Raw genomic sequence first — 13,626 nt, 5'->3', positions numbered from 1 at the left:
GATCTGGAAATGCTCTCCATCACTAAATCCAGACACATACCCTGAATTAAAAGACAATAAAGACTAACTAAGGGATGCCTTTAGTCTTAGCAGTAGGTTGCATGCATTACAGAAATGGTGCATTGGAAGCAATTAGAATGAATTCTTGCTAGTGGCAGGAAGTGGGTTTATAACAGAATCAGCTTAAGAAATTCCAGCTGTGTTCATATTAAACACACCCTCAAAAGATCTAAACCCAGGATCAAGTTTTCCATGCCAACTAAGCCTTTATCAGGCCTCTGAAAGTGACTTTTTGAAGGAACGCCAGCCATGAAAACAACTTAATTGGTTCATATGAATAAAGGCGGCAAATGCCACTTTCCGCAATGACAGTGCTGGCATTGTTTCCTGCTGACTTGACATTTTCATTTCCAAGAATGCCGTGCATCTGTACAAACTCCAAAAGACCATTCCCTTTACTGAAATGAGGACCAATTGGTTAAGTTGGGATGATAACAACAGGATGACAAAAAGGCTTTTTATAACACTACGTGGTCAGAAAGTATCAGATTTGGACAGTGGCAAGAAATCTAAAATACCACAGGTAACAGCTACTTGCATAATCAGCATTCTGTAGAGTAGGACACAACAGATTGCATAGATGGAAACATCATGCATTAAAGACTCTTTTGTGCAGTGCTTCAGTCATCCCATGCGTGTACCTGGGCACAGCGGTGTCATGCCTAGCCCTGACCTGGTGCGAAGCACGGAGTCCTTGGAGGATGAACCAGACACCTCACAGGTCAAGGACCTTGGAAAGAAAGGCTTCTCAAGCCCAATGCTGATGATTCCTTTGAGTAGCCCTCTGTGATGGTACCCTAGTAAGAACCTCAGTACATTGGAGGAGCAGAAGGTGGAGCTGCCCCACAGTTCACACTTTTGGAACCAAGACACGGCTGTTCTTCAATATTCACACATCTCTGAATTTTGCAATGTTGGTCTCCGTAACAGGAAAATGCACACAGAAATGCATACATTAATGAGAATAGCACACAAACATGCATTATAAGTTAAGTTGCTTACAAAAATACATATATTAGGCAAACAGATGCAGCACTGGGGTGAATGTGAAGACTGGTCAATGAGGGAGGCAGAGAAGCCCAAACTAACAGATTTTTTCCATCCAAAATAATGGAGAATTTCCCAATTCAGATGGGGGGAAATTATTCCTTATTCCTACTCACAGTAAGAAAGATTAGCTACTCATCCTACCCTTGAGCCAATTATTATTTCCACTGTAAGACTCCAGACTGGAGCTGCCAGAGTTCCTCCTTTTCCTTCAAGCAGGCAGGCAAACTGAAGGAGTGGTTGACCCAAGGACTTGCAGTGGGGCTTTTCACTTTTGCTGGGAGCAGTGAGCCTCCGTAGCACACCCTAAACTGCTTTTGAACTTCCCTTAAGTTTCAAGATCAGTTTGCCATGTGGTGTGGGATGTTGTTGGTTTAGAAAGTTAAGTAGAAAGCACAGCTGGGGTTATGGATCCAGATGCACCGTTCTCTGGATTGTGCCTTACAAGTACATTTTGCCTGGGTTTCTGGCAGCATCTGATCAGGTCCATCAGCAAGATGAAAATCATATGTTTCTTCCCCGCTGAAGAGGTCTGTGATGTGGTGTATCCATTGCAAGCCTAGAAGACCAGTGTTGATCTAACCACATTAAAAAGACCAGATATATATTGCTTTATAGCTAGACAATCTTATCCAACCAATCTATCAGGGTTAAACCATCGTTAAAACCACCTAACAACATGCTGGATTTAAATTTGCAAATCTCATTCCCTTGCTCATTTCAGCTGGGCCACAAGCAGAGTAGCAGCAAGATTTATGCAGATGTTCAAAGAAGGAAAATATCTGCCAAATCGAATCTCCATCTATCAGATTATTCTGCTACTTGCAAAAGCTGCTGCCATAACAAACATTTTTCAAAAATATGAATAAGGGAACATTCACCACAGAGCCATGTTCAGGGTCAGGGGGAGAGAGACAAGGAGCCGAAGAAGACCACTTCATCCACATGAAAGATGAGGTGGTTTTATTTCCATTATTCTTTTGGAAACTCCTGGAATATGAAAGTAATGAATCCACAGCCTGAAAGAAATGATTTCTCCAATAAGAGGCCACAGAAAACACTGAAGAGGAAAAAATGTAGAGTTTTGAATGTTAGCATAGTGCATGCAGTATGATAAAAAATAAGGCAAGTCTTTGTGGGATATATTAGGTATAGGTAAATTAGGAAAATGATGCATCTTGTTCCTTTGCCTATGGCTCAATAGCAAAAGAAAAAAAGGTAAAGGTAAAGGATCCCTGGACGGTTAAGTCCAGTCAAAAGGCAACTGTGGGGTGCAGGACCAATGGAACTCCTATATGCTGTTCTTCCAGCTGTCAATCTTCTGCACAGCCTGAGTTATCCATGCCTTGCCACTAAGAATATAAAAGGAGCCCTGTGGGATCAGAACAAAGGCCCACCAAGTGCAACATCTGGTTTCCCACAATGGCCTTTGAGATGCTTATGGGAAACCCACAAAGGTGATATGAGACCAATAGTCCTTTCTCAGTGACGACTTTTTTTAATTGAGTGGTTTCAATCATGTTCACATGAAACTCCTGTTTTGAAAGGTAGTCCAGACCCATTTAAAGATAAGGAACTCTAAGAACAAAGAACATAAACAGTTAGCACCTGGGCAGCAGACTAAGCAGGTATGGGGATCACCTGGTTACAGTCTTCCCTGGTGTGGTCAGATGCATTGTATTTCTATTTAAATGAAACAAACTAAAGGGTTTTTTTAATAGCTTTTTAAAACTGAAGTGTCATACTCCCCTTCCAACTCCTTTCCATTTCAAAAGAAGCTTGCCTTAGAATTTGAGGAAAAGGAGAGCCGCTGTTTCAGAAACACAAGCTAAAGGTCCCTGGAGCAAAGCACAGTAGCACTGGTCTTTGGATCCTAGCCTACAAGTGTATAATGTTGGCTATGCAGAACAAGGGATTCTTATATAGGAAATTCGTGGGGGGACCACAGATCCCCCTCCCCGCCTTACATGAATCTGCCCTCCATTATGCATATGATCAGCCCTAACTGGATCAGTATATCCATGGCCTGGATCCAAAAGGGACCTGCATGAGCAAAAGGCTCTTCTGTTAATAGAAGAGACAGTCTCAGATTTCCGCTTACCCCAAGAGGACATTTGAATGAGCACTTATACAACACCAATAGCAATGCCTTTTGAGCATTCGTTCAGGATGCCATAGTTTAAAAATTGTAATTAAGTGACTGCTCTGAAAGATATTTTTTTTCAAAACTCCTGCAATAATAAATTACATTGTTTACTTGTATTTTTCAACAAAAAAAATAGGGAAACATAATCAATTTGCAGACTTACGGCACCCTCTGTAATTACAGGTAACACACAGTTCAAACCACTCAGCAGGGAATATAATATTCTCTCAGGGCTGTGCATTTCAAGTCATTAAAGATGTATCCTGCTGGAAAGTTGTGCTTGGCCTGCGGTCTGATCTTTACTGCAAGATGGTCTGATCAGCAAGGGAAGGGGAAGGTCTTCAGTTCAGTTTGCATTTTCACATGAAACTACCTAATCTGCACTGCCTGAGCCAATAAGTGAATTGAAACACAGAGATAGCTCAAAAATTGCTCTTTTCCAGATTTTGTGATCCAGTTCTTCAACCAAAAACATACACTACCTGCACATTAGTGAAAATAATGTACCAAACAAATTTATATCGGGGGAAATTGCTTGCAAAAATGCTTGTGTTAGTTCAAAAATGAATATATTAGAATTCTGCACAAAAATGCATATGGGTTTTTTATTTTGCAAAGAAAAATGCAGATTGATGAACTAGGTGAACTGGACTTAAAAGTTGGAAAAATGAGAAAGCAACACTGGCAGATTTTTACACCCCCAGTACTGGTTTACAATGCCAGCTCAAGAGGAATGTGTTATTTGTCACATAGAGCTGTGGTTTTTTCCCTGGGATATACACAACGGCTTCTGTGGAAGTTGTCAAAATAAGCTCTGAGCTCTTCCAACATGTAGACTTTTGTGCCCAGAATGTCACCGTGAACACGTCCTGCTGTGAGGCATTTATTACCAATGTTCACAGTGTAGTCAGAGTGTTTGGATATTAGGAACGCCTCTGACCTTTGCCTTTCTCCTTTAGAAGGGAAAGAGAAAGAGCTATTTACCCGAGTCAGCATGGCTTTTCGCTGCAAGGCCCAGAGCCTCAGACAGGGGGGAAATGAAGAATTCAGAAGAGTAACCAAGGTACTTGTTTCATCAATAATTAGGACTTTCTTCACTTTAGTCTTCTGGTCAGACTCAGGAATGCCATGGAAACTCTAAATTTTCTGGAACTAAATCTTAAGTTTTCCCTGAGAAAAATGACACACAAACACATACACACCCTTTCACTGAAAATATCAGGATAGGTACTCAGGAACATAAAGCTGCAATCTAACCAGGTCCAGTGGGTTCTCCCAACTCTATGGGTCTTCAGAAGGAATTCTTAAGGGCGTATTGGTGCAAGAGGAGGTGGACACCAAATAATGTTGAAAATGTTCTTCTGTTTTATTTATAATCCCTATCCATTATGCCAGAAAATAGATCCCTGAGGAGTGACTACTTGAGCAACAGCAAGATTGTAGTTGTAAATCTGGAACCAGCATACATTACATCAGATATGGGGGAACTGGGGACCTCCAATTGTTGTTGGACAAAAACTCCTAATGTCTCTTAGGACCATCAGCCATGTTGGATGCCCTTCAGCCCCAGCCAGGAACATCTAGCAGCCACATGTGAATCACTCCACCATTCTGCGCATGAGCAACCCTAGCAGGATCAGGAATGGCTTGGATCGAAAAAGGTTGAGCACAAGGGGCAGTCTCAGATTTCTGCTCACCCTTCATTTTATTTCATGCCACACACCCCACCAAGTGCAGAGAAATTTTGGTTTTTTGCACCTCTGGGGGTTGTGACGTTGCTATGAGAAAAATGAGCTGGAAAAGTTGTTCTTGCGATCCTAGCCTGCAAGTGTGTACAGGCAGACCCAAGGTGATCCCAAGCAAGTGTGCAAACATTGTGGATTTTTTTTTTTAAAGGACTGACTTGATTTGGGCTAATCATGCCCATTATTATCTGAATTCGGTAAGCAGAGCTACACTAAGCACAGCGACAAAACAGCGAGACAAAGGAGCAGATTTTTTGTTGGGGGGGGGAATTTTCTTAGACAAAAAAGAGCTATGCGTATGGATTTTTGTACAGTCCACTGTTCTAGAAGAAGCAAAGACAAACGAGAGGGGAAAGGGTTAGAACTAAATCTCCTGGCTAGAGTTTATGTGGATTCACTTGAGCCAGCAGAAAGCCACCAAGATTTTAACGGGAGAAAAATCAGATAATTCTGAAGATGGACACTTCATGACACTGTGCACAGACAGTAACAAAGAATGGTTGTCTGAATGCACTTTAGAGACACGTCCCTAAAATTTAGATACAATTTTAATCTAAATGTAAAGCTTACTCAATAAAGCAACATGCCTCAATTTAAATGTGCTTTTAAATTGACTATGCAATTTACAATATTCCCAACGAGCCATCAAAACAAAAAGAAATGTGCATTTTTAAAAACCCTTTATTTCCTTTACAGCTCAGCATTCTGATTCCTTTTGGAAGCAACTTTAAAGGGGGGAAAAGCTTGACCACAGTCTCCCTGACCTTTTCAGCAAAGAAAAGCTTCTACTGGCTACTGGCTTGTCATCAACACAAAGTGCCCCAAATAATAAATGAATGCTTTATGAGCTGTGGGGCAACATTAGCATTACAATGCGGGATTGTTTGGGAAAGAGGTATATTACTGTTGCTCAGGGAGATAAAAGAACGTCTCTCAAGGGTGAATTAAAAAAAAGAAAAGAAATAAAGAATGATCCATGGGGGTTATATTAAATCTTTCTTTAAGATGTTGACACTTGGGAAAAGTGCTTTCCTTTGCTCAAGTGACCTTCCCCGATTTTTAATTGCTTTTAATGAAGTGAGTGGGTTGTTTGGATTTTTTAAAAAATGCTAGGTACAATCCAGCTGAAGCCAAGCTCCTTAAAGTTCTCTTGGTTTCAATTCAGAGTCAGTAGCATTTTTAAATGGTTGGATTGTCTCACTGTTTGCTTATTTGACAAGGATAATTGTATAAAAATGCTTTCATATATTTAGAGCTGACCTGGCAATCGTTAACTATTTCCTGTGCAGAACAGAGAGCAAAGATAGAGCAGGAGGTGAAAAAGCTGCTCAAATCAAGATGTTGGGGATAAACACAAATGAAATGCAGGCTACGAAGCCGAGATCACGGAAAGGATGGTTTTTGAGTCCGCAAAACATTTGAGACTAGCCTGTGTTGCTGAGGAACCAATCAAAGGACCCAGGGTTCATATAGCTTTTAATCCATCAATTTATTAATTTATTTAATCAAATTTCTACACTGCCCTTCATCCAAGGTTCACAGGGTGGTTTACAATATAAAGCACAAACATACATACCATAGCAGAAACAAAAACAATACCCCCCCCCCCAGTTTTAAAAACCATAAGATTATTTAATTAGCCAAAGGGCTGGGAGGAGGAGAATATTTCTGCCTGGCATCTAAAGATATATAATGATGGAAACAGGCAAGCCCCTCCCTGGGGAGAGCATTCCACAAATGAGGAGCCACGACAGAAAAGGCCAAGTCTTGTGTTGCCACGCTCCAGACAGAGGCGAAGCTAGGGGGGTTGGGGGACAGCTGCCCCCCCAAATCTAGTAAATAAATAAGAATACTTAACTAAAAGTAGAAATAATCAGAATATTTGAAATTGAAATGCTTGCTGCGGTCACTTGAATGATGTTGTGGCACATTCTAGCAACCCAACTGAGTGATAGATTATTTTAAAATAAAGTGATTTTGTAATTTGATAAAATAAACTAGTTAAACACAAGGGAAGCAAAATTGAGAGTTTCTTAAAGAAAAGTATTGTACTGTACATTTGAGCAGCATGATATGAGATTGTTCTCATAAAGGCTGTTCTTACCATCTGGACAACATACTTTAAAAACAGCAACTTAAATTTTTCATTTTACAGGAGACACCTGCCACTTTGTGTTCCAGAGAACACCAAACATGTTTCTTTTCGAAAGTCTTTCACAAAACTGTTAAAAGCGTCTCCCTTAACTGTTAAAAAAAAGTCTCATACTCCTTTGTGAAAATGGAAAAGAAAATTGCTCTTGGATTGACATTTTCATGTACACAACTCAGATCATGTTCAAGGAAAATCTTTGAACATCGCTAATAGCTCTGCTCAGTTTATGGCACAGTTAAAAGAAATCAGACTGTTCAAGAGAACTCATTTTTCTTCAATTCTTCTCACCATTTTTCTTTGTCTCCTTCTGAATTATTATTATTTTTTTGAAGGATACCTATACTAAGAGTGTTTACATTATCAATATTTCTTAAATACCAGGATGTCAACAGCTCTGTACTGGGGCCAAATAACAAGGTGAATCAGGGTTATTTCACCCCTCCACAAATCAAACCAGAAAATCAGTGTCCTCACAATGCCTCAGACTTCCATGTGGTTCCGTACTCTCTACTTTTCTATACATTTTCTCTCTGTGTTTTTTCCTATGTCTCTGCATTTCTCTCCTCTAGATCCATGGGCTTTGCACAAGGTGAAGTGGTGTCAATACTTGCTCTGGGTGATTTATGTTGCTGTTAAAGCAGAGCTTCATTCTCCTAAGCTCCTAGGTCCTCTGGACCCTCCTTCATCTGAGCTCCTGAGCCCTTGGCCAGTGCCTGACCTGGCCAGCTGCTGCTGCTGCTGTTGAAGCTGTGCACCACAATTAGGCTTGAAAGAAGTGTTGTTGGCTACAGCAGAACACTTTTTCTCAAAGTTAATTTCAGCAGGGTGGGAGCGATACTGCACTGACTGGGTGGGGAGTCCCAAGGTTTCCTCCAGGGCATCAGGACACAGGGCTGGTGATCCCTGAATTACAGCTCTGCATCTGCCCAAACTGCAGCTTGCACCAGTTCAAACCATCATAGAGTGTTCTATAGAATCAATTCGCACTGCCTTTGTAGCTGATCATCCACTCCTTTAAATTCTGATCACTTGGGGAAGCCTATCTTTACATATGAATGTGTTATTGCATGACGAATATACAGTTCCAAATTTTTGTGGCTGTGATTTTTCTTCCATGATAAACAAGCCCAAGTCCTCTGTGGTGTGCCAAACCTTTTTCAAAATTGAATTTCACAGATACACTAGTAACTGGGCATCCCCACTCTACTGATACTCTATACTTGTACACAGATACAGTACAGATATGCTTAAATATGCAATGACCAGACAAATCTCTCCCCCTCCCCACCCGAGGCCTATCTGGAAATGCTGATACCTTGCGCATCTAGCAGAATGGACCAAGGAACTCTGCCCAGATATTTCTGTTGAGCCAACAAGATTACTAACTTGAGTTGTTAAACATGATATGCTTAAGACATAAAACTTTGCTGGTTCAGGGCAAAACACTATGCAAATATAGTTCCCAGTGGCACCTACGCCAGTTGCCAGATGTCTTCTAAGTGTGCAGATGGGGATGAGGTGTCAGGGTTGGAGAGGGGAAATTTGGAATCAAATCTCCACTCAACCATGAAGCTCAGCGGGTGATGCTGAGTAGTCACAATCTCACATGATTGTTGCAAGGATAAAACGGGACCGATGAACAATGTAAAGCACCCCAGGCAGTCAACTGCCAAGCTAAAAATATACTAACTCGGGTAACTAGCTAGCAAAACAGACACACCTTGGGTTGGGGCTGAAGCAGAGACACACCATGAACATTGGCAAGAACTGCCCTCTCGTTGCCATCACAACAATGAGTCTACACAGCTCAAACGTTATGGAAAATATAAGAGAAGAAGCTGTCATGGTGCCTAGACCTGACACCTTCAAGGTAACCAAGAAGGAGACAAAGGGAAATTTGCTCTTTGCCCCTTGAAACCGTGCTTGCTGTTTGCATGTAATGAACGGAATTTATATAACAATATTGAGTCTGAAAGCATAGGAGTGTATGAGGCTGCTTCACATATACTGAGACAGACCACAGGTCCTTCCAGCTCACCACTGCCACCCTGGCCAGCAGAGGTTTGTGGTGGTTTACTTAAGGACATAAGACATAGGGTCTTTCCCCACATATATTTCCCCACTCTTTACTGTTAAAGAAGCCTTTCTCTGGACTTGTTCCCTGCATAAAATAAAACCAAACAGGGTCAATTGTACACCACTGTGTGGCTGCACCCTAATTTTGGAACCAGCTTCCCAGGGAGGCCTTACAAGCATTACAGCACCCCCCTCTAAGCATGTTTTTAAAAGGTGAAGGGACCCCTGACCGTTAGGTCCAGTCACGGACGACTCTGGGGTTGCGGCGCTCATCTCGCTCTATAGGCCGAGGGAGCCGGCGTTTGTCCGCAGACAGCTTCCGGGTCATGTGGCCGGCAGCGCACGGAAACACTGTTTACCTTCCCACCAGAGCGGTACCTATTTATCTACTTGCACATTTTTACGTGCTTTCAAACTGTTAGGTGGGCAGAAGCTGGGACCGAACAATGGGAGCTCACCCCGTTGTGGGGATTCGAACTGCTGACCTTTTGATTGGCAAGCCCTAGGCTCTGTGGTTTAGACCACAGCGCACCCGCGTCCCTCCTAAACATGTTTACTCAGAAGTAAATTCCTCTGCATTCAACTTAATCTCTGGTTAAGGGCATTTAGAGTTGCAGCCTGAAGCGCAAACATAACTTTTATTTTCTTGTGCATTGCAAAACTTCAAATTCCATGATGTAATTTTCCACTTCCGTTGTCTCAGTTACCTACAGCACATTCCTATACATGATTATGCAGAAACAAGTCCTACCATGTAAAGTGGAACCTATGTCCAGGTAAGTGCATAGGACTGCAGTCTTAGCTTTCCTTAGGAATCAGCTTAAATATTTTGTGTCCCTGTTTTTAAGAGAATGGCCATTTGCAGCATTTTATAAAGGGCATGCATGCATTAGCGGCTGAAAACACAAAAGGGTCATTTCCCCTCCGCTACATTCAAGCTGCATTTTACATTGCCAACACACCCCATCACTCAATTACCTGATTGGTTTCCCTACACCTGCAACTCCTGTAAACTCCTATTTAATGAAGCTGTCCTCTGCACATGTGCAACGGTTGTTTCAAATGGACACGCCTCAGCTTCACTGCAGCTTACATTTTTTTAACCTGATGGAAGCTGCTTTGAGGGTAAGCACATCATTCAGAAGTATTTCGCAAGAAACAACAGGATACCTACGGACTGGGGGTAATGTCATTTGCACTTAGTTTCAAACACCAGCAGTGGGAGCACACGGCAGCCGGAGTAAACACTAATGTGTACACAACAAAAGGAAAGAAAGGAAAAGATAAATATGCATTCCTGGGTTTCATCTAGATTTTGCTATCAGCATACAAGTCAGCTGGGGTGGCAATTTTAAGCAGAGAATAATGAAGCACAAGGGCAACCTTCTAGACACTTGGGTGACTGTAGCAACAGGGGAGCAAACAGCCAGTAATTAAAATGGAATGGGGGTGGCAGAGAACCTGAATGGATTGACTGACAGAAAGCCTTATCCCATTTATTCCTCTGGTGTTTCTTTCTGTTCCGTTTATTACCTCTGATTTTCTTTTCTTTCTTTTTTTCTTTACAAGCTGAATGACTCACACATTCATTCCACTTAACAAGTGGTTTGGATTGTATGGGCTGCTGCTACATGCGCTTGGCAGCTTGCGCTTTTAAAATTCGCCTGAATTTTGTGATCGCTGGTAATTCCTTACATGCCCCAGAAGATACACATGTAAAACAGAAATCCAAACAGAAAGCATATTTACTAGCCTTACGTTTTATTCACCCTGAAATGCAGGCGTTGGCAACAAAGTCGAGAGACACCACACACCCACACCCTTTCCCCCCCCCCTTTTTTTTGCAGAAATACAGACAATTGACTACTCAAATGACACATGGGATCATCAGTCTATTGGCACACAGCCAACATGCTATTTGAGACCTTCTAAAGAGAATGCTTCAATGGTTAACACACAGTTAGACACTAATTATGCAGTTTTGCTCTGTAAGTGGGTAAGTGACAAAAATCAACAGCAGCGTTTGGAGTCTATCCAGAATGTGCAGCAACCCAGGCTCAAAGATGATGAAAGATTCAGTTTGCATCCATGCCCAACACAATGTTGATAGGAAACTTTCATATACATGTTTCCCCACTCACATGGACACCTGGGTCAGGATGACCCTGGCTGCCCACCAATATTAACATGCATTCAGCACGCTTTGATCATACCAGTATACCCGCTCCCAAATACACCTGATTAGCTTCAAAGTCAAGTGAATCCAAGGACATAAGGACCTGCTTTAGATCAAGTGGGACCAGTGGTCCATCCGCCTCAGACGTCCATGGTTCACTGGCCCCAGAAAGAGCTCTTCACTGCTCTCACGAGTGGGTGGGGATATTAACATTCAAACCTAACACTCCCACTTGGTTCAAGGTAAAGACACATTCCTTTCTGACAGTTCAGGATCTTTCACATTTAGCATTTTGCAGTCATAAAAGTTGCCACTTCAAAAATTTGCTGGGTTTTGTACACAGATAGCTTCATTTTTCTTTTCTCAAAGCATGCAAACCACATGTTGTATACATATTTCTTTTTAAAATCCTGCAAAGTAAGGGCAGTCAACAGCTGTTTTGAATTCTGCATTTGTCACTGCGTCCCTCCAAGGCTTTCAGGAACAAAAGACCACATAAATGGACCAAGGAACAGCATGAACAAGGAGACGGGGGGGGGGGCGTGATGACAACAGCAAGAAAAATCCCTTCTGACATGGACAAAATATTTTCCTCTGAGCACAGGAGAGGGAGCAGCAAAAAATTGTTTTGAACTTCCCTGGGATCTTCAGATATATGGCAGTATACAAATTTAATAAATATTAATAATATTTATTATTAAATATATGAGGGAAACTCTCAGCTCAGTTGATACAGGAACACATACCCAGATGCTTAGACAGTTGAGGTGATTTTAATCTGTTTTAGTATTTTAACTTTGGTGTGTTTTTAAGTATAGTTGTACATTTTTTCTTGATTTTATCATTTTACCTTTTTGTAATCCACTTGGAGGTTGTTGTTGTTGTTGCTTTTTACAATCAAACAGTGTATAAATGTTATGAAATAAAAACAAAATGTGCAGGTGACCCTCTTCTCCTGCCCACACACTCCAGACATGTGGTATCAGGCCAGCTGATGTTAAGTGGCACATCAGCAACATGGTGTGTTGAAGTCATATTGAATGTAACATGAAGACAAGGGGTAGTCAACATGGGGCCCTTCAGATGTGGTTGGACTCCCATCTACCCCAGCCAGCATGGCTGAAGATGGAGGATGATGGGAATTGGAGTCCAACAACATCTGGAGGCCCAGCTCCCATTTATATTCTTGGGAAGCCACTGCTAACTGCGGCTTCCTTGCATATGTGCCTTCAGTGAAACACACAGTTAATGAAGTTTGCCAAGTTTGCAAATATTTTCTATTAAAGGTAAAAGGACCCCTGACCATTAGGTCCAGTTGTGACCGACTCTGGGGTTGCGGTGCTCATCTCACTTTATTGGCCGAGGGAGCCGGCGTACAGCTTCCGGGTCATGTGGCCAGCATGACTAAGCCGCTTCTGGCGAACCAGAGCAGCGCAGAGAAACGCCGTTTACCTTCCTGCCGGAGTGGTACCTATTTATCTACTTGCACTTTGACGTGCTTTCAAACTGCTAGGTTGGCAGGAGCAGGGACCGAGCAACGGGAGCTCAGCCCGTTGCGGGGATTCGAACTGCCAACCTTCTGATCAGCATGTCCTAGGCTCTGTGGTTTAACCCACAGCGCCACCCGCGTCCTAATTTTCTATTAGGGATGTGCTGCTCATACAGAGGTTTTCTCATCTCAGAAGCAGCTCTACTAGCCGCTTGAAATGCCTCTCTGTATATCCTCCTGAAGGCATTCCCATTTCAAAAAATAAAAGGCTCCAGTGAATACTCAGGATTACATTTGTGCTAAAGTACCTTTAAACTTTTCAAAGTCAAAGAACATGCCACCCTTTAACCTAAATAACCAAGCATGCTTTATAAACGTTGGTAAGATCAGACCTAAGGCAGAACATTAAACTTAGCAGATCAAGCAAGTCAAGTTAGGAAGATGAAGCCATAATTTCCTTTCTTGCTTAGTTACTGGCGTAAAAGGAACGAAGACAATGTTCTACAATAACATTTGCCTAGGAATGTTTATCTGCTTTCTTACCATTGAATGTTAAGAACACCCTGGCCTGCGGCAGCGAAGATCCGTTTACAGTGCAAAAGAAAATAAACAGCCCAATCAACACTTGGAGACTTAGAAATGCCATTATCTTCAGATGCAAAATGTAATATCCAAGATATGAAACCTAAAACAAAGCACAGGGAGAGAGAGAGAGAGAAAGGTCACTGGAGATTC

At 42.0% G+C, this 13,626-nt stretch overlaps 1 protein-coding gene and 1 long non-coding RNA gene across 2 annotated transcripts in view; one reads left to right on the top strand and one right to left on the bottom strand.

The window, feature by feature from the left end:
- The window catches only part of LOC309379085, a 267,561-nt gene that overhangs the window by 59,530 nt on the left and 194,405 nt on the right, over positions 1 to 13,626 (top strand). The window lies entirely within an intron of this gene.
- Positions 1 to 13,626, bottom strand: part of SEMA3C (semaphorin 3C) — a 133,416-nt gene that overhangs the window by 113,963 nt on the left and 5,827 nt on the right. The window contains exon 2 of the mRNA XM_081927717.1: positions 13,435 to 13,576. Within this exon, the coding sequence (XP_081783843.1) occupies positions 13,435 to 13,537 (103 nt within the window). The 5' untranslated portion in view covers positions 13,538 to 13,576. The remainder of the gene's footprint in view (positions 1 to 13,434; positions 13,577 to 13,626) is intronic.

The sequence above is a fragment of the Podarcis melisellensis genome (assembly GCF_964234715.1).
Source record: "Podarcis melisellensis genome assembly, chromosome: 10".
Taxonomy (NCBI): domain Eukaryota; kingdom Metazoa; phylum Chordata; class Lepidosauria; order Squamata; family Lacertidae; genus Podarcis; species Podarcis melisellensis.
The sequence above is the reverse complement of the archived record's forward strand: the minus strand, read 5'-3'. Positions and strand labels throughout refer to the sequence as shown.